Source organism: Spea bombifrons, chromosome 2, assembly GCF_027358695.1.
Source record: "Spea bombifrons isolate aSpeBom1 chromosome 2, aSpeBom1.2.pri, whole genome shotgun sequence".
NCBI lineage: Eukaryota > Metazoa > Chordata > Amphibia > Anura > Pelobatidae > Spea > Spea bombifrons.
Window position 1 is genome coordinate 73,927,092 of NC_071088.1, and position 24,518 is coordinate 73,951,609.

The 24,518-nt window shown below is 42.9% G+C and overlaps 1 protein-coding gene across 2 annotated transcripts; it reads right to left on the bottom strand.

Annotated features, from left to right (window-relative positions):
• Positions 1 to 9: 9 nt before the first annotated feature.
• SYNC (syncoilin, intermediate filament protein) lies at positions 10 to 23,925 on the bottom strand. 2 transcript variants are annotated; one of them, XM_053454784.1, is made up of 4 exons: positions 23,709 to 23,925; positions 17,857 to 18,631; positions 13,656 to 13,780; positions 10 to 377 (listed from the first exon to the last, which is right to left on the bottom strand). In XM_053454784.1, exons 1-4 carry the CDS (start codon positions 23,750 to 23,752, stop codon positions 323 to 325), a joined length of 999 nt encoding a protein of 332 aa, XP_053310759.1. In that variant the 5' UTR covers positions 23,753 to 23,925; the 3' UTR covers positions 10 to 322. The 2 variants fall into 2 exon arrangements, with proteins under 2 accessions (XP_053310759.1, XP_053310760.1); XM_053454785.1 differs by lacking the exon at positions 10 to 377 and having other exon boundaries at positions 13,652 to 13,780.
• Between the last annotated feature and the right edge of the window lie 593 nt (positions 23,926 to 24,518).

Genomic DNA, 24,518 nt, shown 5'->3' on the forward strand with positions numbered 1-24,518 from the left:
GTTGGTGCGGGATGGTTTTAAAGTATTTTTAACGTCTGTCTTGATTATTTTATTGAGCAAGGGTTTACGTCAAATCAGCCCTCCTCACGCATTTCTCATAGTTAACATCTCTCGTGTTCCACTGTTATAACCTTCAATGGACATTCTGTGAATCCAACCGGTGCATGTATGCTGCGGACTGGCACATAGCCTGCATTTATGCTATTATGAAACCACAATTGTCCCTTACGTATGTAGGCTTGTCTCGATGTTTACATATCTGAGGCTCCATGTGTGGTTGTGCCTATGACTGGGCTGCATAATTCTTAGGTGGAAAGTTCAGTCATTCCTTTTTTGCCACAGACCTGAAGAGCTGCCCATATAATTCAAGGCATCCCCTGTATAGGGAAAAAATGAGAAATTTAAAAAGTGATTTACAGGAAATGATTAGGCTACATAGACTATAGTTCATAAGTTTGTGGACAAGAAGTTCTTTGTACATAGAGGAGCCGCTGCCACCACACTCTACTTGCCAATTACTAACATCCATTCTGCTGTTTAGGAGCCGTTTTCCACCTTTCCTAAAATTATACAGTCTCCTCCAGTACAAAGGCAGGCTCGGTCCCAGGACTTGAGTTTTCTAGATTTATTCTATATTCTCTAAGCACCCAAGTGATTGAGGTGTAGCTTAGGTAACTTCATTTTTTTACTTAATTCTGCCCAAACCTGAATTTGGTAGTAAATTATTTGTAAAGCTAACACATAAGATGTTTTACGACGAGTGGCTCAAACACTCTCATTATATACTTGCAGCATAATTGCACTATTAGTATTAAAAGAAGCCAAATTTTGTCAGCTAAAGGTTCATCATTTGAGTATAATTCGCTATAAAGCATGGCAAATGCTGCATCTGTCCTTGAATTGAAGAAAACACTGGAGTTGTCTTTACAACATGGAAGAATAGTCCAGTGAAGAGAACATTTAGACCAAAACCAGGTATGTATGACTATATTTAGGGCTGCAACTAACGATTATTTTAATAATCGATTAGTTGGCCGATTATTTTTTCGATTAATCGGATAAAAATGGAAATTTTTACTCACCGTAAATTCCTTTTTCCTTAATACAGTGGCAGTACGCTGGGTAATGTTCTTTTCTCGGGACAAGATCTAAAGATAAAACAAACAATTAAGTGCCCCGGAACCCCTCCTCCTTACCCATAAAAACCAGGGCGAAACCGGAGGAAGACAGTAAGTAACAAGACAGACACCAAATAGCTTGCCAAACATAATTTATTATATAAGGGAGGGAAACTGGTACTGCCACTGTATTAAGGAAAAAGGAATTTACGGTGAGTAAAAATTTCCATTTTTCCCAACATACAGTGGCAGTACGCTGGGATGTAGCAAGATCCCAGAAATGGGGGGGCCATATCAGGAGACCACCGCCTGGAGCACCTTACGCCCAAAATCCGCCGCAGAGGAGGAAAAGATGTCTAGCCGATAATGGTGCACGAAAGTGGAAAACGAGGACCAGGTAGCAGCCCTACAAATGTCCTCAGGAGAAGCCGCAGCTTTTTCAGCCCAGGAGGCCGCCATAGCCCGAGTAGAATGTGCCCTGATGGGCCATTGTAGAGCGAGACCACTAGCGTGGTAAGCCATGCGGATGGCGTCCACCAGCCAACGAGAAATAGAAGCTTTAGAAACTGCTGACCCGGCCGACCGTCCAAAGTATTTGATGAATAGCTGGTCTGAAGAACGGATGGAGGAGGTACGAGCAATATAAATTTCCAAAGCTCTCTTGACATCTAACGTGTGCCAAATCAATTCATCCGGAGAGGAAGGACACGGAAAAAAAGTAGGAAGGACCAAGGGCTGACAAATACTGGACCGGGAAATGACCTTAGGAAGAAAAGAAGGTTTAACATGGAGAACAACTTTATCTTCATGAAAAATCGTAAACTCCGGAGAGGATGAAAGCGCCTGGATTTCCCCAACTCTCCTAGCCGATGTAATAGCCACTAAAAAAACTGTTTTCAGCGACAGAAACTTCATGGATACCTCCTCCAGAGGTTCAAAAGGAGCTGAACACAATGCTCGAAGTACAATGGCAAGATCCCACGATGGAAACAAGGACCTCCTAGGAGGACGGCGAATAGTAGCGGCCTTAAAAAAACATCTAATAAGCACGTGAGAGGCCAGATCTGAAAGAAAAAAATGACTAAGGGCCGAGATCTGCCCTTTAAGGGTCGAGACACTAAGGCCCAAAGTCAAACCTTCCTGTAAGAAAGAAATGACGGAATTGATGGCAGGAGGAAAAATGGGAACTTGGTCCATACCCGAAAATAAATCTTGGACGTCGAACTCCGGACAGAAGTTAACAGAAAGTCTGCGACGTCCTCGTCCAAACCCTGGTCACTCAAGATCAGCCTTGCAACAGCCAGGCTGTCAAACGGAACATCTGAAGAAGTTCCAGGCGAAGGTCGATGTTCTCGAGAAGATGTGGAGAAATCGGAAGCTCCCAAAAGGTGATGGTCAACTGCCGGAGGAGGACAAACCAACCCCTGTTGGGCCAGTATGGAAGGATGGCCAAGACCCTGGCTTTGTCGTGTCGGATTTTCAGCAGAACTCGAGGAATTAATGCCACCGGCAGGAAGATGTAGGCTAACCGGAAATTCCACACCATGGAAAGACCGTCCAAAAATTGCGGAAGATCCCATCGGTTGAGGGACGCGAATACCGGGACCTTGCGGTTCTTGCGAGTCGCCATCAAATCCACTTCCGGAAGACCGAAGCATGACACCAGAGTGGAGAAGGTTTGAGGGGTCAAAGACCATTCTGTCTGTGACCATCTTGCTCTGCTTAAATCGTCCGCGATTAAATTGTAGCGACCTCTGATGTGCGTTTCCGAAATGTCCGTCAAATGAAGTTGGGCCCACTCCATAATAACTGCGCACAGGATCTGAAGACTCCGGATCCGCGTGCCGCCCTGCTTGTTGATATATGCGACGGCCGCTGCGTTGTCTGATTGGATCTTGACAGCTTGACCCTCTATCAACGAACTGAAGGCCAGGAGAGCCTGAAGAATTGCTTTTAGCTCTCGGAAATTTGAAGAGCGGACAGCATCTACTGGAGCCCAATCTCCTCTTCGAAAAAGGGAGCCCACATGGGCTCCCCATCCTCGGGCGGAGGCATCCGTGGTGATAATAATCCAATTTCTGGGACAGAAAGAGAGTCCTCTGGCGAGATGGGACGACTGCTTCCACCAATTCAACTGGGAGAGAACCTGGCTGCTTATAGCGAAGGACGTTTCCAGATCTTCTTCTTGCCTGGACCAGTTCGAGAGGATCTGCCATTGCAAGGGACGAAGTTGACACCTTGCCCAAGGAACCGCCGGGATGGCAGAGGTGAGAAGACCCAGAATGCTCATAGCCTTCCTGACAGAGCAAATTGGATTTCTTTGCAGCGACGAGATCTCTTGTTTTATCTTGAGGCGCTTGGAACGCGGAAGATAAACGCAAAGGGACATTGAGTCCACCAAAAACCCCAGAAAAAGCGTCCTGGAAGAGGGAATGAGGCAAGATTTTTTCTTGTTGATTAACCATCCGTGGATTTCCAGAAACTTCATAGTAACGGAAAGGTCTGACAAAAGTTTCTCCCGGGAGGCCGCCATGATCAGCCAATCGTCCAGGTAAGGAATTATCGAGATACCTTGTTCTCTGAGATGAGCTGTCAACGGACAAAGGATCTTTGTAAAAACTCTTGGGGCTGATGCCAGACCGAAAGGAAGGGCCTTGAACTGGAAATGATGCACCCTGTGATTGACGCGCAAAGCAAACCTCAGAAACTTTCTGGACGCTTCGGCAATCGGTACATGAAGATAAGCGTCTTTCAGGTCTAAGGTGACCATCAAATCTCCCTTCTTTAGCACCTGAGCGACTGAGGTGATACTCTCCATCCGGAAATGCTGGTAGGGGATACAGCGGTTTACTGACTTCAGGTCTAGAACCGGACGAAAGGAGCCATCCGGCTTTGGTACCAGAAACAACCGGGAATACACTCCTTGAAATCTTTGGTGAACGGGAACCGTCTCTATCACCGCTTTTCCCAGAAGCTTCATGCTTTCGGAAAAGAGAGACAAATTTTTTCGTTCTAAAGGGTAGGACGAAATCAGGAAGTGGTGGACCGGAGGCCGAAAGAACTCTATCCTGTAACCTTCCGAAATAATGTGACGAACCCACGGATTTTGTGTGGTCTGTTCCCAGGATAGGCTGAAGTGACGAAGACGTCCTCCCACCTTGCAGTCAGAACTTTCTTTTATCCTGCTTTTTCGGCCGATCTTGGAATTTTTTATCCCCAAATGGCCCACGAAAATTCTGAGATCTGGAGGATTGGAAGACGGGTCTCGGGTTCCTATAAGGATATCTACGGTTCCACCTTGGCCTTCGATCCTGAGGCAAAGCTCTTTTAGTATCTGAAATCTGTTTAATAAGATCCTCCAACGGAGCACCAAACAACTTCTTACCCTCTAAAGGTAAGTCACAAAGCGCAGATTTAGAAGCTGAATCCGCCGTCCAGGACCGTAACCAAATGGCCCTGCGTGATACAGATGACAAGGCCATGTTCTTGGCTGATAGCTTAAGAGATTCCTGCGCTGAATCCACAAAAAAATCGTTGGAAAGCCTTAAATTCTTCAACAGTTTATTAATCTCTGAATCAGCATCATCAGCAAGACGATCCTGCAAAAGTTGAAGCCACATGTGCTGGGCCCTAGCCACTGCAGCACTAGACACTGCCACCTTGCATTGAGCTCCTGCCGCCTGGAACACCCGCCTGCAAGAAGTCTCCGCTCTCCTGTCCATAGGGTCTTTGAGCCCGGACACTTCACCGATGGGGAGAGTAGTCTTTTTGGAGAGCTGGGCCACCTGTACGTCCACTTTGGGGGGATCTTCCCAAGAATATTCCCCCTGAAGCCTGAACAACTGCTTAAAGCGTTTAGAAATGAAGGCTCTTTTTTCAGGGTGCTTCCATTCCCTGGCGATAAGGTCATCCACTTTAGGGAGTACCGGAAAACCTTTAACCTTCCCCACATCTCCTACTAGGAGCATACGAGTCACCTCCTTGGTGAACTTACGGAGATCCTGGGAGGGGAAAACCATCTCTTCCTCTGAACTATCACTAGAAGAACTAGAGGACCGGGAGACCTCACCCGAGGAAAGGTCTGAATGAGATGAAGACCTGGATCTCTTGCGTTTGTGCGTGGAATCCAACTTGACTCTCTCCTGAGATTGAGCTGCCGAGAATTGAAATGCCTCAAAAGTTTGAGCTAAATTTTCCTGGAACCACCCGAGGAAGGATTGAAGGTCTTTGCGCTTTTCAGCAGCAAGCTGTTCAGCAGAGCAGGCATTGCACACCTTTTTCCTGCAGCCATCAGGCAGTGGAGTAGCACATTCAGCACAAGACAAATGCTTAGCTTTGGAAGTGGCCTTTTTGGGAGCGGAAGGAGGTCTTTTATCCTTATCCGGATTTTCTGACAGTAACGGACTAGACATCTGATGAAAAAATGAAAAAAAAAAATATTTTATATTAAAAGTTTTTTTTTTTTTTTTTTTTTGTTTTTTTTTAGGAGGGAAGAGGATAGGAAAGAGTCAAGATAAAGAAAATATCTTACCCTAACCTCCTCTGAACCGTGTGGGGGGGCTGGTGACACGGCTGCACTGTACTGACGAAAGCTCCAGCAGTCAGACAGGCAAAGCGCTTAAATGCAATTTTTAAAATTGCCGCCCTCCGGAAGATCCGATTCGCGCATGCTCAGTAGCGCGATCGGATCTTCAGTGGAACGCAACGACACCCGGGCGTGCGTTCCACCCAAACCGCGCATGCTCCCACTTCCTTGCTCAGATAAGGAAGACGCCATTACATCCTCCGTAACGCGGACCGCTACGGAGGGGAGCCTCTCTCTGCTCACCACCCGGGGAGCAATCGGAGGCAACGGAGACCCCCAGGCAGCAACCCGTGTGCCTCAACAGCTGCCGGACTCCTGTCCGGATAGATGAAACACCCGTCCGGACCGACGAAAGACCTGTCCGTCCCTGCAAGGGACAAAAGAACTGTCTTCCTCCGGTTTCGCCCTGGTTTTTATGGGCAAGGAGGAGGGGTTCCGGGGCACTTAATTGTTTGTTTTATCTTTAGATCTTGTCCCGAGAAAAGAACATTACCCAGCGTACTGCCACTGTATGTTGGGAAAAAAAATGAATGTAAATTTTTTTAAAATAATTTACTAAACAAATGATGTTAAATACAAACAGCAGAATAAAAAAACTTTGATAATACATTTCTTGTCTTTATTTCCCAACCAGCCCCCCAATATATGCACATTTGAGCCCAGGCTTGCTACGCTGCCTCCCAGACATGCCATGCTGCCCCCCCACATATGCCACGCTGCCTACCACAGCACTCCACGCTGCCTCCCACATATACCACACCACGCTGCCTCCCACATCTGCCACTCCACGCTGCCTCCCACATCTGCCACTCCACGCTGCCTCCCACATATACCACTCCACGCTGCCTCCCACATCTGCCTCCCACATCTGCCACTCCACTCTACCCCCCACATGCCACTGTGCCTGATACGCCTTATACCCCCTGAAACACCACTCCATCCTCCCCAGACATGCTACCCTGCCCTCCCCACATATGCCACGCCATGCTGCCTCCCACATCTGCCACTCCACAATGCCTCCCACATGTGCCACTCCACGCTGCCTCCCACATCTGCCACTCCACGCTGCCTCCCACATCTGCCACTGTGCCTGATACGCCTTATATCCCCACTCCATCCTCCCCAGTCATGCCACCCTGCCTCCCAGACATGCCACTTCTCTACCCCCAGATATGCCACTCTACCCCCAGATATGCCTTATACACCCTGATACACCACTCCGTCCTCCCCAGACATGCCACACTGCCCTCCCCACATATGCCACGCCATGCTGCCTCCCACATCTGCCACTCCACAATGCCTCCCACATCTGCCACTCCACGCTGCCTCCCACATCTGCCACTGTGCCTGATACGCCTTATATCCCCTGATACCCCACTCCATCCTCCCCAGACATGCCACCCTGCCTCCCAGACATGCCACTTCTCTACCCCCAGATATGCCACTCTACCCCCAGACATGCCTTATACACCCTGATACACCACTCCGTCCTCCCCAGACATGCCACACTGCCCTCCCCACATATGCCTTATATACCGTATACCCCCAGATATGTCACTTCACTGCCCCCAGGATTTAGATTCCCCTAAATTAACCCTAAACTCCCCATTAACCATAACTGCCCCTAAATTAACCCTTAACACCTCCTTAACCACAGCATCCCCTAAATTAACCCTAAAGACCCCATCAACCACAGCATCCCCTAAATTAACCCTAAACACACCATTAACCACAACTGCCTCAAATTAACCCCAAACACCCCATTAACCACAGCTGCTCCTAAATTAACCCTAAACACCCTATTAACATAACTGCCCCTAAATTAACCCTAAACACCCCACTAACCATAACTGCCCCTAAATTAACCCCCACCTCCCCTAACTTTCAGTAGGCCAAATATATATATATATATATATATATATATATATATATATACATATACTTACAGTTAGATGAGTGTCACAGCCATGTGGTTCTGGCCTGGAGAAGGGAGGGGCGGGGCCAGTTGTCACAGTGATTACAGGGAGGGGGAGTAAGTAGGAGCTGCTGCTGTGAGACGGTGAGTCAGACTAAACGGATTATATAATGAGGGGGATTTTTCAGAGCGTTTGCTCTGAAAAAACCCTCATTTTATAATCGATAATAATCGATTCAACTAATCGATAATGAAATTCGTTGCCAACGAATTTCATTATCGATTATTATCGATTTTATCGATTAGTTGTTGCAGCCCTAACTATATTTATGTCCTCCACTACCTTCATCGTTTAGAAACTGGCACAGTTGAACTGGCAAGCTGAAGCCCTAAATCGTGTTTACCTGATCACTAAACCCACATCTTTACCTTCTTTGGGATTGGTGTTATTGTTTTTACTGTTTGTTATACACATTTGAATTATACATTGTTTTGTTATGTTAAAACCGGCGCTAAAATAGACTGCCAACAATGGCCCACTTTGTCTGGCAACATTACCTTTATTACAGTAATACTTCATATGCATAGCTTTTTTGTTTGTTTGATGGCCACATCAACATTTGTCTACTGACTTTAAGGGAGTTGGGTGCATAAAAAAACAAAAACTGTTAAACCTTGATGAAGATCCATGCCGTAAAGGATAAAGTGGGCCAAAAACCTATCGGGACGGCATGCAACGCCCTGAACAAAGAAGCAGTGTGCGTGCTGCTGGGTACCCCGCTAGCTGGCAGTTCCAGGTGCTGGGGCCATAGGGAGGTGTGAAGTAGAGCCCTGCGCAGGACTGTTTTTTTTTTTTTTTTTAATCCCGTTCCTGCTGATTCCAATCCCGCCTGCTCCCGCAACATTTGTGTCTGCTCCCGCAACGTGTCCAATCCCGCCAACCTGAACTGCAGATTTCCCCCGCAGTCCCGTAAGGCTGCCTTCGCGTTGCTGCCTCCCAGCGTCTCTTGCTGCGCCCAGGAACACAGCGGAGTCACAGGAAGTGATGTAAAATCGCGTGACTCCGCTGTGTTCCTGGGCAGAGCAAAAGGAGGAGATGCTGGGAGGGAGCAGTCTGAAGGCAGCCTTGCGGGATTACCGGGGTGTGCCCTAGAGTGTCTGACCGGCCGCGAGGTTTTTGGCAGGACCCGCATACCAACGCGGTCCTCTATGCCTCAATCTTATGATCGCTTCCGTGATAAACGGATGCATGGTGTTCTGCATGCTCCATGTAAAGAGAGTGCTGCTGATTGGTCTCGGACAAGTCAGTGAAATAAAAAAAAGTAATGCAGCTATGGGAACTGCCATTAACCCTACTGGAGCTGTCAGTATTGTGCAAGATATTCATACATGAATATTGAGTAATGCTGATACCAATTGGCAGCCTCAAAGTAAAAATAAAAAATCATGAAACGGTGGTTTCTGTTGCAGGAGAATGCTTTGTGCTTGAGACAGTGTTTGGGGACTGTTAACCCTCCCAGTGCTGGAAGTCTCATGCGAGACTCCATCGAGTTTTCATTAAGTGTGTTCTTCTGATCCGTCAAACACCAATCAGGATCCTCAAAATGTAAAAATAATAAAAGTTATAGTTATCACTGTGGTAACTTGTCTGACACCTCCTGCTTAAAATCCATAAAGTCAGAAGGATCGTGAGGCCTGACTTCCACTGTATTCATACTGAAAATCGAGATCTAGATTTTCTTACTGCTGTTCTTGGGCTTGCCTCAGGGCACTTGTGTTTGGAAGGGGTACAGCCACAAGTCAAAAGTTAACCCTAAACACCCCACTAACCATAACTGCCCCTAAATTAACCCCCACCTCCCCTAACTTTCAGTAGGCCAAATATATATATATATATATATATATATATATATATATATACATATACTTACAGTTAGATGAGTGTCACAGCCATGTGGTTCTGGCCTGGAGAAGGGAGGGGCGGGGCCAGTTGTCACAGTGATTACAGGGAGGGGGAGTAAGTAGGAGCTGCTGCTGTGAGACGGTGAGTCAGACTAAACGGATTATATAATGAGGGGGATTTTTCAGAGCGTTTGCTCTGAAAAAACCCTCATTTTATAATCGATAATAATCGATTCAACTAATCGATAATGAAATTCGTTGCCAACGAATTTCATTATCGATTATTATCGATTTTATCGATTAGTTGTTGCAGCCCTAACTATATTTATGTCCTCCACTACCTTCATCGTTTAGAAACTGGCACAGTTGAACTGGCAAGCTGAAGCCCTAAATCGTGTTTACCTGATCACTAAACCCACATCTTTACCTTCTTTGGGATTGGTGTTATTGTTTTTACTGTTTGTTATACACATTTGAATTATACATTGTTTTGTTATGTTAAAACCGGCGCTAAAATAGACTGCCAACAATGGCCCACTTTGTCTGGCAACATTACCTTTATTACAGTAATACTTCATATGCATAGCTTTTTTGTTTGTTTGATGGCCACATCAACATTTGTCTACTGACTTTAAGGGAGTTGGGTGCATAAAAAAACAAAAACTGTTAAACCTTGATGAAGATCCATGCCGTAAAGGATAAAGTGGGCCAAAAACCTATCGGGACGGCATGCAACGCCCTGAACAAAGAAGCAGTGTGCGTGCTGCTGGGTACCCCGCTAGCTGGCAGTTCCAGGTGCTGGGGCCATAGGGAGGTGTGAAGTAGAGCCCTGCGCAGGACTGTTTTTTTTTTTTTTTTTAATCCCGTTCCTGCTGATTCCAATCCCGCCTGCTCCCGCAACATTTGTGTCTGCTCCCGCAACGTGTCCAATCCCGCCAACCTGAACTGCAGATTTCCCCCGCAGTCCCGTAAGGCTGCCTTCGCGTTGCTGCCTCCCAGCGTCTCTTGCTGCGCCCAGGAACACAGCGGAGTCACAGGAAGTGATGTAAAATCGCGTGACTCCGCTGTGTTCCTGGGCAGAGCAAAAGGAGGAGATGCTGGGAGGGAGCAGTCTGAAGGCAGCCTTGCGGGATTACCGGGGTGTGCCCTAGAGTGTCTGACCGGCCGCGAGGTTTTTGGCAGGACCCGCATACCAACGCGGTCCTCTATGCCTCAATCTTATGATCGCTTCCGTGATAAACGGATGCATGGTGTTCTGCATGCTCCATGTAAAGAGAGTGCTGCTGATTGGTCTCGGACAAGTCAGTGAAATAAAAAAAAGTAATGCAGCTATGGGAACTGCCATTAACCCTACTGGAGCTGTCAGTATTGTGCAAGATATTCATACATGAATATTGAGTAATGCTGATACCAATTGGCAGCCTCAAAGTAAAAATAAAAAATCATGAAACGGTGGTTTCTGTTGCAGGAGAATGCTTTGTGCTTGAGACAGTGTTTGGGGACTGTTAACCCTCCCAGTGCTGGAAGTCTCATGCGAGACTCCATCGAGTTTTCATTAAGTGTGTTCTTCTGATCCGTCAAACACCAATCAGGATCCTCAAAATGTAAAAATAATAAAAGTTATAGTTATCACTGTGGTAACTTGTCTGACACCTCCTGCTTAAAATCCATAAAGTCAGAAGGATCGTGAGGCCTGACTTCCACTGTATTCATACTGAAAATCGAGATCTAGATTTTCTTACTGCTGTTCTTGGGCTTGCCTCAGGGCACTTGTGTTTGGAAGGGGTACAGCCACAAGTCAAAAATGACTACCATAATGAGAATGCAATACAAAATACTTATGCAATGAGATTTATAGTAATGATAATTCCAAACAGCCACCAAAAAAATCACCCACCACATCACAGCACATTCAAAAGGATTTAAACTAATGCAAAAATTTGAAGAATAATCTGTTTAACCGTTCTTTTCTCATATTTTTAAGGAAGAAAAGTGCAGTGGCAGCAGCACATGGGTTCCATCTGAACAGCCACCAAACACCTTGCACCCATCCTGCTTAAAAAATATACAGGGGCAAGAAAAACTAAGTGAACGCTTTGGAATTACCAGCATTATGTATTAATTTGTCTTAAAATATGATGTGATTTTGAGCTAAGTTAAAATAATGAACAAGCACAATCAGTTTTAACTAATAACACACAACTTATTGTTCTTGCCTATATTGAATACATCTGTCAACCATTGGCTCATATTGGAAAAAGTATGCAAACTCTTAGGCTAATCACTTCAAAAAAAGCTAATTGGAGTAAGGAGTTAGCAAACCTGGAGTCAAATCAATGAAACAGGATTGAAGGTCTGTCTTAGAGCTACTTTGACATTAAAAAAACACCCAAACACACTGAGTTTGCTATCCTCAAGAAGCATCTGATGTGAACCATGCCTCAGAAGACCTAAAATGAAGAAATGTTTATTTGCATAAAGCTGGAAAGGGTTACAAAGTAATCTCAAAGAGTTTACATATTCATCAGTCCAAAATTAGACTAATTGTTCATAAATGGAGATGATTTAGTATTGTGGCTACTGTCCCTAGAAGTGGGAGCCCAGCCAAGATGACTCCAAGGGCACAACACAGAATGCTCAATGAAGTAAAAACAAAACCTTAGAGTAACAGTAAAAAGCTTGAAGGAATCATTGGAACATCTATGTTTATGCAAAACTTTAAACAGGTATTGAGTCTGTGGCAGGACATCATGGAGGAAGCCACTGCTCTCCAATGTAACATTGCTGTTCACCTGAAGTTTGCAAAAGAGCACCTTGACATTCTACAACACTGCTGGGAATATGTTTTGTAGCCTGAATGAAACTAATGATGAAACTAAGGTTCATGTGGAATAAACAGCACCCCGTGGAAAAAAGGACACAGCATAGCCACGTGAAAACATCATCCCAATGGTGACGTATGGTGGAGGGAGCATCATGATTTATCTCCCCTCCCTTTCCCAGTCTCTTCTTTCTCATTATCACCCCTCTTCCCTATATATCTCCAATTTCTCTCTCCTCAGGTCTTCCTCTTTATCTCTCTATTTTTCTCCCTAACTCTAACCTTTTTCTCCCCTTTTCTTTGATTTCCCTTCTTATGATTTCCCCTCTTTTGTTTTTTCTCTCCCCTTTTTCCTCATTTCTCTCCATCTCTCGTTTTTCTCATTAGCTCCCCTTCTTTCTATCTCTCCCCTTAATTATGTCTTACACATTTTATCTTTATCATCTTTCTAACTATCTATCCCTCCCCTTTCTCCCTCTCTCTCTTTCTCATCTCTTGCCTTTCTGAAGTCCTGTGGTGGGAGCATGAAGCCTCTGTTTTAGTGCTCCACTGCGGTGTGCATGGCTTCAGTAGTGAGCACCAAGATATGACATCGTATGCCGGTGCTCAGGATCAATAGTTGGCAAGCTTCGAGAGAGAGCAGTGAAACAATGAGAGCTGACTTCCAGCTCCCGTTTTTTTAGGCTGGTGAGAGGGAGATCCATGATCTCACCGACTGCCCTGTTCCTCTAGTCGCAGGCAGTCTACTCTGCCAGGTCTTTCCAGTGGCAGAGCAGTCCAGTCCACCTCTGAAAGGAGCTGGCAGGGTAGCGAACACAGGTCAGTCAACTTGGCTGTGTGCCACAACAGAGGCCTTATTGTGCCAATTGTGGCATGTGTTCCATAGGTTTGCCAGCGCTACTCTAGGCACAAGGGAGAGACCTCTTCCCCTTACTAAACCAATGTTTACCATTATTATTTTTTTCAAAATTATTACAAGTAATGGTTTCTTCAGTATAGTATTAATAGGCTGGGTACAAGGGAGAACTTTGATCTCCCCAACCACCCCCTTAATAAGCAAGTAGTGCACTTATACTGATCCGCCACTCTTCCAACAGGACACTATATTAAGACCAAGAAACTATGCTGGCAGCTGTCACCCACTCAGTCTCCTATTTCTCTCATCATATAATACTGCAGACCTTTATCTGAACCTGGTGTTTTGAAACCCAACTCTAGACGCAGTATCTTCCATCTTCTAATTACAAACAGATCCATCTAGTGGTACCCAGAATCTAATTAAACATCAGTTTCGCCATGTTGTTTACAACTTACTTGTAAATTGCAAGCTCTTGGGCTAAACTTTTCCGTAGTTCCTCTATCTCTTTGTTATGATGCTGTTGTAACTGGACTGAAATCTTCATTTCTCGCTTTGTATCCTCCAGTTCCTGCAACTGTTCCTAAAACGTTGACAGGAGAAATGTTAGCATTATCTCACATACCCAGTCATACTACTGTTGCAGAAATGCAACCATTCTATAGAATTAAAGTGCCTGGTCATTAAATGCCACATTCATTCCAGTTCATTTGGAATAGTCCTAGATGTAAAACTTAAAGAGACCATTTACTGTTCCTGGTTGTGTGAATACTATATGTATTCTCCAAAAGCAACATAAATAAATCTACATACCTGAGGTTGAATCTGCAGCTCTTGATGATTTTTACAGCAACCAACCAGTAGCAGGAAAGCAAACCCATTGAAATCAATCTGCTCATGCACACAAGAGTCTGAAGAGACTCCAGCAGCATTTCCTGATCCAGCACTGAAGCTGGTGGTAAGTATATCATGTGCATTAAGGTTGTGTTGGGATGGACACATCTCCTGAATGGAAAATAGCTAGGGGTGGGGAAGGGGCAAATGCATATGGATTGATTCTGTAGAATCTCAGGAAAGTCTAGTCCCCTAGACTTCTCCGAAACTTAAAGATTTTTAAGCAGTACTCTAGGTCTTCTATGTTTCCAAAAACATATTTTATAAAATAGTTGCAAAGTCATCATCAGTATCATTACCAATGATGATACGCATCACATATAGCAGCCTAGGTAGTTCTACACAACCCAGATATTTTAGCTTGTATATATGCCACCATTCCAAAGCCCCTTTAATCTCTCAATGTTTCAAGTATTAGTAGTGGTCAGTGTGTTAAGGATTTTAATACCCAGATATACAAAAAAGTTTGTCCTCCAGTCATTTGGGAAATGTTGCTTAAGATCATCTGCCAGCTGTGAGTGATAACGGCAGTCTTTGCGGTAGGATACTTTGCTATGTGCCTCAAACTCTTCATGTAGAGGCAGTAAGAACGTTTCAGGGGTCTGTAAGAGTAAATACCAGCTCTTATACCTATATATGACTTTCCTTTATATAAAACAACACAATCAAGTGTTCCCTTTTCCCGAATCATATGTTACCTCTGTTGTTTTCTGTACTTTATGTATGATCTGTTATCCTACCGTTACAGAGGACCTGTGCGGGGTGAACCCTAGTGGTTATTGAGAGCAATACTTACCCGGTTCCTCAGTTTGGTTATCTAATACTTAAGTGAATAGAAAATTGTGGGATACCATGAAATTATTTTCATGTCATCAAGGATATTACATATAGGGTGCCACCGTTTAGGAGCTGGGAGAATGCTTTGTAGGCTCCTGCATGAGAAAATACTGGAGTCTCTTCCTTAGTTTGTTACTTGAGCTGTACCAAACCCCTGCTTGCCAGGCAAACACTTCAAATCACTGTCCAGGCCTGTGATATTATCCCACCCTATTAATAGATGTTTCTCACTGGATCCTTGGGAATGGGTACTTGTGCCAGCAGTAGAGGAGGGTAAATACAGGGGAGTTATCTCAGATTACACTCTTTCTGCTACATGCAGGATATCTCCCATATTCAACAGTGCATTTCAAGGAACACAGAAACATTTCACTGTAGCTAAGAACCATTTGGCCCTCTAATCTTGCCATGGATATATCTATAGTAAAATCTGGTAATATTTGGTTCTTATTGTTGCCTTAGGTCCGGGATATTACAATTAAAAAGTGCTTCTGCTGCAATGATCAGTAACAAATTTTGTATATACAGTATACCAACCCATATATATATAAAACAGAGCTAGCCATAAACTATAACTTTTGTAAGATGAATATATATCAATGATTGTCATGTCTAGTCTTTAGATGACGGCCTTAAAATGTTTGCCTGGTATAAGCGTATTAAATAGTTCTAAAAGTTAAAATAATGTATAAGTAAACAGAAGGTAATCCGTTTACAGATCACTGTGTATTCTAAATTGATTTAAACTATGCCTTAAATTGACACCAGGTTAAAGAACCTAGTTTTGGTAGCACTTGTAAAACCCAAGTAATCCAGCTACACACTCACAGGAAACAAACTTGGAAAGGATAAATGATCTGACCTAGGTTCAGAGGGCAGGTTATTAAAAGATATGGATCATGACCATTTCTGATAATAGAAAATAAGGCTAGTATTTACATGAGCTTAAATGAAAAAATCATATATATATAAAATATATATGTTTAAATGATGTTGGGTATTGGTGTTATTAAATAAATTGCTTATTTTGTTAGAGCAGGATGTTACTATTAATATATTGTCAGTGACCGTGATATGAAATAACATAGCCGGTTTGACTATTAACCAATAAGAATAAAAATGCATTTCAAATGTTTTAGTGCTTTTCTTGCACTCTACTGGCTTTCTGTACAACATAAGGCTTTTTACAGCAATTTCAAAGCAGGACAGTCGAGTCTATTACACATTAATGTGACAGTTCCGCAAAATTTTAAAAATAATTTTGAATTCGTTAAAACAAAAAGCCAAGCATTGTTTCCATTGTGCCAAACAATTTATACAAGATGCTTCCTTTCGGTAACCAGTTCTTGCCTTGGCCAACCTGATTTAAGCATTTTTCAGGATATTTAGGGGTAACAACAAGGGCTTTCCCTGCAGGAGCAATGTGACATGGTCCGTTGCATACCTTCTGGCATCAAGTAATGCGACACGGTTTGACAGCATCTGCAGATATATCTACTGAGTTTTATTATTATCTTTAAAAACTTATTCCACCAATAATCGAAAAGAAACATTAGTTATTTTAAAACTCTAACGGCTCTTGAACTCCTGCCCTCTTTAAACCTAATATGTGATTTACCCAACTGACGCAAACACATGGGGCACTGTAAATCAAGAGATGGTACCTATGAATTAGCAACAGTATGGAAAGGGGAAATCTCCCTATGCTTTTATGTCCTGTAGTTATTATCCTAGGCTTGAAGCATGGGAGGGCTGGCACCTTCTGGACTTCGGGCCAGGTAAAGCCAACTGATCTCCTGGCTCCTTGTGTCCTCCTCACCCCCGTAACTAACATACACACAAGCTTACACACTTACTCTAACACACACAATTACACATATAGACTCTAACATAAATATTTGTGCCACCATTAGACCAAATGTCCTCATGCAAACCAAATATTGTTGCAAAATAGCAAAAACTATTTTGAGACAATACTCTAGCTTCATATGAAAAAAAAGCAGCAGAATAGCTTCACTGACTGTTATGTGTCTAAGGGCTTAGTCTTAGGGCTTAGTAATATGACTATACCCAGCAAACTATTATTAATATTATTTAAAGAAGTAAACATGAAAGTGATAAACTAATGAAACAATTCAAAATGAAACAATACATCAAAAAAAATGAACATCTCTATAAATCATGCTTAAAAGAAAAATAAATTAAGCCATTACTATTAAACAGAAAACATAAGCAATAATAATAATAATCATAACAAAAACTATACTAAACTAAACATATACTAATACATAAACATTTCAATTATCATGAAATCTATAAGGTATTTTATCATGCAAGCAAGTAGTTAAATGAATATATAATCATAAAAAATCAAGAAGCTGAAGAAGATAAAAATTATAATACGCAGCAAGAAGTAAAAAAATAAATTCATTAGTTGTATGTTAATATCTCATATGTACATGGATGAATCCAACATGGGAAGATCATAAACTACTAAAGAACCTCCCATTCTGAATACATTAATAAATTAATTTAACTTAAATTAATGTGAAACATAAACTCAATAATGAATTCCATCAGGACAACAAGTGGCTAAAGTAAAACTCCAAATTACAAAGATCCACCTGAACTAGGGCCCTTTACTACTTCTCAATGCAAAATAATTGAAATCTCCAAAAGAACATTTAAGGAATGATGAGCTACCTGTGAAACCATAGTATGACCCTCGATATCTAAAATGTAGTCTCTAGTACATGATCTGCATATTACAAGATTTACAACTAATTAAATAATCACATTAATACTCCTGTAACTAATATAATGCTTCATATCATAACTTTTTTTGTTTAAAAAAAAAAACCTGAAATTTTCAATTTGTTCATATATTTGCAGGACTTTCACAAGTCCCATTCAACCATATATGCGTACCCGGTACAGCAATGCCTCATCTTCTTTTTTCCTCTTCAAGAGAGCAATTTGCTCCTGAAGACAGTTCTTCTCCACCCGCAGACGGTTGGCTGCAGCCTCAAGTGGCCTGATCTCCTCCTGCAGCTTCTGCAGCTCTTCCTGGGCTGCCTGCAGTGCTTTAGCCCCTCTTTCAGTACGCTCCAAAAGCTGCATTAATCTTGGCTCATAATGCTCTTCCAGGGAACTGTGCTGCTCTTCAATTAGGCTTTGCAGCTCCACGGATAGACGCCTCCGGTCCTGAAACTCACATGGGGTGTATCTTGGGTGGGGAGCTCTAAGGCGTTGATGTTGACTCTCCCGCTGCTGAGCAAATGTATTACGGAGTTGGTTGAGCTCCTCTGTCAGACGTGCAGCTAATGTCTCCAAGCTCTCTTGCTCGGCTTCTTTTTGTGTCAGCTCTTGTTTTTGCCTTTCAAGTTGGTACTGAGAGGCAACACATTCCCTGGTCACCCTAAACAGTCTACGCCGTACTAGACGTATTTCTTCTTTCAGAGTATCCCTCTCCAGCTCCACCCTAGCTCTCTCGCCAAATGCCCGTACTATCTCTTCATGTGCCTGCCTCACGGCTTCCAGGGAAGGTTCCCGAAGAAGTGATAATTCACGAACTAGCTCCTCACGTTCCCGCTCTAAGTCTTCCACTGCTGCAATACAAAACTGGAATCTCACCCCGACATCTTGCAAGGAAAGGGGTTCCGGAGATACATCAGAGGATGCTCTTGGCGATCCTTCAGTCTCCCTGAAAAGAAACAATATCAAATATAGATAAACTGAATTCTTTGTTCAAAGACAATTACATAATCATGTGTTAGATCACAACCTCCACAGTATCAGAACTGCTCAATCAGTTTTTTTGGTGTTGCAGACACCACAGATACCACATCAGCATAAAATAGAGGCCTGCTATAAATACAGATATCTTTTCATGTGACAACACTGAAGAAATGTCACTCTGCTACAATGTAAAGTAGTGAGTGTACAGCCTGTAAAACAGTGTAAATGTGCTGTCCCCTCAAAATAACTCAACACACAGCCATTAATGTCTAAACTTTGCCAACAAAAGTGAGTGGAAATGTCCAAATTGGGCCCAATTAGCCATTTCCCCTCCCCGGTGTCATGTGACTCATTAGTGTTACAAGGTCTCAGGTGTGAATGGGGAGCAGGTGTGTTAAATTTGGTGTTTTCGCTCTCACACTCTCTCATACTGGTCACTGGAAGTTCAACAAACAGTTTGCTGAAGACAAGCAGACTAAGGACATGGATTACTGGAACCATATCCTGTGGTCCAATGAGACCAAGATAAACTTATTTGGTTCAGATATCGTAAAGCGTGTATGGCGGCAACCAGGTGAGGAGTACAAAGACAAAGTGTCATGGTCTGGGCCTGCATAAGTGCTACCGGCACTTGGGAGCTACAGTTCATTGAGGGAACCAAGAAAACCAACATGTACTGTGACAAACTGAAGCAGAGCATGATACCCTCCCTTCGGAGACTGGGCCGCAGGGCAGTATTCCAACATGATAACGACCCCAAACACACCACAAAGACGACCACTGTCTTGCTAAAGAAGCTGAGGGTAAATTAGATGGACTGGCCAAGCATGTCTCCAGACCTAAACCATATTGAGCATCTGTGGGCCATCTTCAAACGGAAGGTGGAGGGAAAGGTCTCTAACATCCACAAGCCCTGTGATATGTTCATGGAGGAGTGGAAGAGGACTCCAGTGGCAACCTGTGAAGCTCTGGTGAACTCCATGCCCAAGAGCGTTAAGGCAGTGCCGAAAAATAATGGTGGCCACACAAAATATTGACACTTTGGGCCCAATCTGGACAAGGGGAAACTCACTTAGGTGTACTCACTTTTGTTGCCAAGGTTTAGACATTAATGGCTGTGTGTTGAGTTATTTGTGAATGTACAGCAAATTAACACTGTTATACAGGCTGTACACTCACTACTTTACATTGTAGCAGAGTGTCATTACTTCAGTGTTGTCACATGAAAAGATATAATAAAATATTTACAAAAATGTGAGGGGGTGTACTCACTTTTGCGAGATACTGTATCTTTTAATGGATTCCCAAAATAATAAATATAGCCCTGAAAAATAACTAAATTAATTAAATTCATCCTTACACATAATTATTTTACTTTTAACCAAGATTTAAGTAAATGGGAACTGCAATGGACACAAAGATGGTACCATGATACACTAATCTCTTTATGGCTGATTTAGGACAGAGATTCCTTGATTTACACTGTGACAAACCTTTCAAATATTACTGCTACGTCGATAATTATATGGCTGAAGCAGAGAAATTATTGTATAACTCATTTAACATATACCATAAAGTTTTCTACTGAATTTGTACACTTCTTGGACACAACAATATCACCAGCGGAGATACTCATCTGTATATAGAAAACCCAAAGACAGATCCAGCTACCTCCATAGCTCCAGCTTTTATTCACCCTACGCTAAGCAAGGGATTATTCACAGCCAAGCCATCAAGTACCACCGCATTTGCTCCAACACGGACGACTGTAATAAACAGCTGGAAGCACTATCGGAGTCACATCAGCAAGGGCTGCAAAACCAGTATAGTAACAAGGAAAATTAAATCTGCACTGAGAGCACCCCGGGAACACTTGTTACAATACAATACGAAGGATACCACTACACATGTCCCATTTGTGGTTACATACAACCCTACGCTAGAGGGAATCCGCAAAATTATAAGGGTTTACAACCACTACTAACAGGGGATACAGGGTTAAAAGAAATATTCTCTAAACTACCTATCATGGTTTTCATACAACCACCCAACCTAAAACGGGTTCGTAGAAAACTGCGGAGTGAGCAAAACATTATTGAGACTGGTACCAAACCGTGAAATACATTAAGCTGTAAACTATGCAAACACATATGTAATGACAAACACTGCCTGTCATAACAACAAAACATACAACATGAAGGGATCATACACATGTACATCTGCTAATGTTGTGTACATGATCCAGTGCAGTAAACGTGAAGCAGGATGTTACATTGGAGAAACCGGTCAGAAACTGAACCTAAGCATGAACCTACATAGACACTCCATTAACACACACAACGACAATAATAACTGCACCCCAGTCGGCCAACACTTCACCCAGAGTGACCAAAGAAGGATAAAAGTACTGAACGGGAACTTTGAAAACATGCAAGCCAGGAAACTATTTGAAATAAAGATGATTAACCATTTCAACACTAAGGACACCGAATTAAACTAGGACATATGATTTCTATCGCATAACCGGAACTTCATAGGGCATATTCTGTGATTTTACTCTAATTTATGAATTCTCCTTATGTTACAGGCCGGACTTGGTTTATTTACCTAGAGATATGTACGAGGTTTTTTTAACAATGCCACCACTACCCTCCTTCCTTCTACCCCCCAAAATTTGTATCACACTGGCTAAACAAATTCACAACCACCTTAAACTGGTGTGACTTATACCCATACCTGGGAACTCTACGGGTTTGACACGCGGAGCCAGAGTCCTGAAGTTCCCAGGTATGCTTATACCCTATGAGTCTGTATCATGCTCTGTAACCCCCATACTGCTGCCCATGTCTCACTTAGATGCCTGTGATTAATATTGCTTTTGACTTGTCAAAGGGAGGTTTATACTCTCGAAAGCGCATCCTTAAAATGGATTATTAGTCCAATAAAAAGGTATTATTTTATATTTCAATACTCATTTATCTTTCTTAAATTTATTTTGACTATATATATATATATATATATATATGTATATATATATATATATATATATATCATTTTTTATATATATTTTACATTTTTCTTAGAAAATGTGCATTAGTTATTTCAATTTGTACACAGCTCACTATTAGGGAGCAGTGCACAATGTATAGAGATCAACTTTTGGGTCTTTTATGACCCCAGGGATCTCTATTAGCACAGGGGAACCCATGTGATTTCACTGGTGGCATCACCTGTTAGGGTCCCCCAGCACAACAATCAGGGTGTTCACCTATAGGGTTCCTTTGGGGGTTCCCCTCTACAGCTAACAGTAAAATCCTAGGGGCTCTGCCATATCCTGGACACTGACTGATCACACATTGTGTGACCAGTCAGTGAAATACTTTGGCAAGAGACCCCACAAATCCCTTTAATACCTGGCAACTTCTGAATTCTAGGAGGTATGCTTGTGAAAGGACATATACCTAAAGTGTTACAACTACCATTTTAATACTACCACACCCTGTGGATATAATTATCATTGGAAGAAAGGACTTGATCCTGCAGATATGTTACATCTACTCCCAACTGTGCTACTTGATATAGAAGCTTATCTTGAATAGTTATGGACACAGCCTGCTAATAGCAATGTCTATGATACACAGAGACAAAATCGGTGGGGAGATCACACACATGTAACTGGAGCCAAGAGGTTGATAAAACTATAAGAAGTTTAATAATCACATAACACCTTAACAAGTTAACCCCCACAGTTGGATGCTTCGTGGTTTGCTAGGAACCGCCTGATCCTGACTAGTGAAAAGGTCACTGTCCAAGACTACTCCATCAACAATAGTCTTAAAGTGGAGAACTGATCCCAAACCATCACTCTCCGGATCACCGCATATCCCTTTCCTTAACACTCCCCAGGTGTCATTCCTGCTGCAATAACCCTTTTTGCTCCCCTTAAACTGTTATTTATTTTTTTGCTGCTGTTGCTTCCTTTTACATACATCTTGTCAATGTATAATTGATTGATGTCTCAGGTGTACTGTTCCACCTATTGACCATACACTCATGCCATACCTGCAAATGCTTGGTTAAGTCGTCGACGTACTATATGTGATCTGCACTGTGTCCCGGTCTCCCCTATATATATGATATGTATGTTCTGACTTGGGAAAAACCCTAGTGTAACTCTGCTAACTGGGCTAGTTACAAGAGAGATGTGAGATCTCCCCAACTGGTCTATTTGCACTATAGAAGACTGTGCCAAACCAGCATAACCTCCATCCTGCAGAGTGAAACCCAATAAATTCACAGCTTTGCTTGTTAACTTTATACATCCAACGATATGTTAACACGGAAGGTTAAAAACATTCTTTACCTAAAATTATAACTGAGCTACTTATGGTGCTAGTTAACTGATACTAAATAGAAAGGTAACCTGAGGATACCTCACAGGAGCTGAAAGCAGGCCTGCAAATGGGAAATTAAAAAGGGTTCTTTCTAAATTGAGTTCAATAAAGCACAAAGGGGAGCACCCTGGAGCACAAGTTGCAGAAAACTTGAACCTCATGAAATGGGGGGTTTCTGTTGGACCCATTGGGGTCTCATGGAGGGAGGTTCTCCTTGCATGTGTATCCCGAGCCAAGGAGAAAGGCAAATATACATCTCAGTAATATCCACAGTGAATATAGGCTACAAATATAACAGAAGCCTCAGTTAAAATATTGTGCGCTTCTAAGAGGTATGAAAGCATAATTGTAGACACATCATCATGGTCAATCCATCAAATTATGGGTGATGATCAAGGTAATCCCCCTCTGTTTAGCATTGTTATCTGGCATTAAAAGGGTATTTACCTCTGCTGATTATGTTCACAACAAGAATATGATAACATTTTTTAAGCATTTTAGCACACACCCATCAGAGCACTTTGCCTTTTATACTATGGCAGAGTGTGCCCCTTTCCTTTCTAACAACGAGAAGAAGTCATCCTGCTCTGTTTTGAAGTTACCCTCTTAAAGTCTTTGTGTTTCTCTGAAATAAAGTGTCTTTCTTACCTCTCCCCCTGGCAGTTCTCGCCTTCCTCTTCTGCACTGGACATTTCATCGGTACAAACTGTCTCTTCTGTTATTAATAAACTGTGTGAAAGAGGCTATGGGAGAGGTGCCCTGCCCACCCATAAATGCACGCTTGCTGGGAGAGTCTTGCAGGCTGTCACTGTATCCCCCAAGTGCAAGAACTCCTAAGCCCCTACAGCTGGGCACGCCTGAGATGACTCTGCAGCTGCCTTCCCTGGCATAGTAATGCAGTACATAGGGGTTAATTCATACCCTGCCAGACAGACAGGGATTGGCTATTGCACGGTGCCTGTCAGCTGCACCCAGTGCTAAATCAGGACCAGAGAGATGTCTGGAAATGAGATAATGCAAACACTGAGGATGGTGCCGGAAAGACTGTACACAGCATGTCCATGCAGCATATATATATGTGTGATGAATTGTGTGGTTGGCAGTGAAATTATACACACACTGCACATCCATATACTGAAAACATATACCGTTATGCACTGTACTCATGCGCAGCACATGCTACATACTCACATTACATTTCCACTGACATCAACAGAGTACACATACTCAGCCACAGCACTACAGCTTGTATGTATACAGGCCTATGGCTACATGTTTGGCAGATGGCATCTGAACGCTGGGAAATTACATTATATCCCGGCACTCAGACTCAATCAGACAAGATTTATGTAGCTAGATGACACTGTGGTACCACAGCCTGCATGGTACAAAGTTTGCCACTGTGAGTCGTGAGAGCAGGACATTGGAGGAATTACCTTGGGTTTTAGGACATTGGTC

Coding starts and splice junctions, on each gene's coding strand:
- SYNC (XM_053454784.1), bottom strand. CDS start 23,752: ATGTCCAGTGCAGAAGAGGAAGGCGAGAACTGCCAGGGGGAGAG. Junction 13,781..17,856: donor ATGAGGCATTGCTGTACCGG/GTACGCATATAT, acceptor TCAACGTTTTAG/GAACAGTTGCAGGAACTGGA. Junction 378..13,655: donor CAAGAGCTTGCAATTTACAA/GTAAGTTGTAAA, acceptor TTCCCTATACAG/GGGATGCCTTGAATTATATG.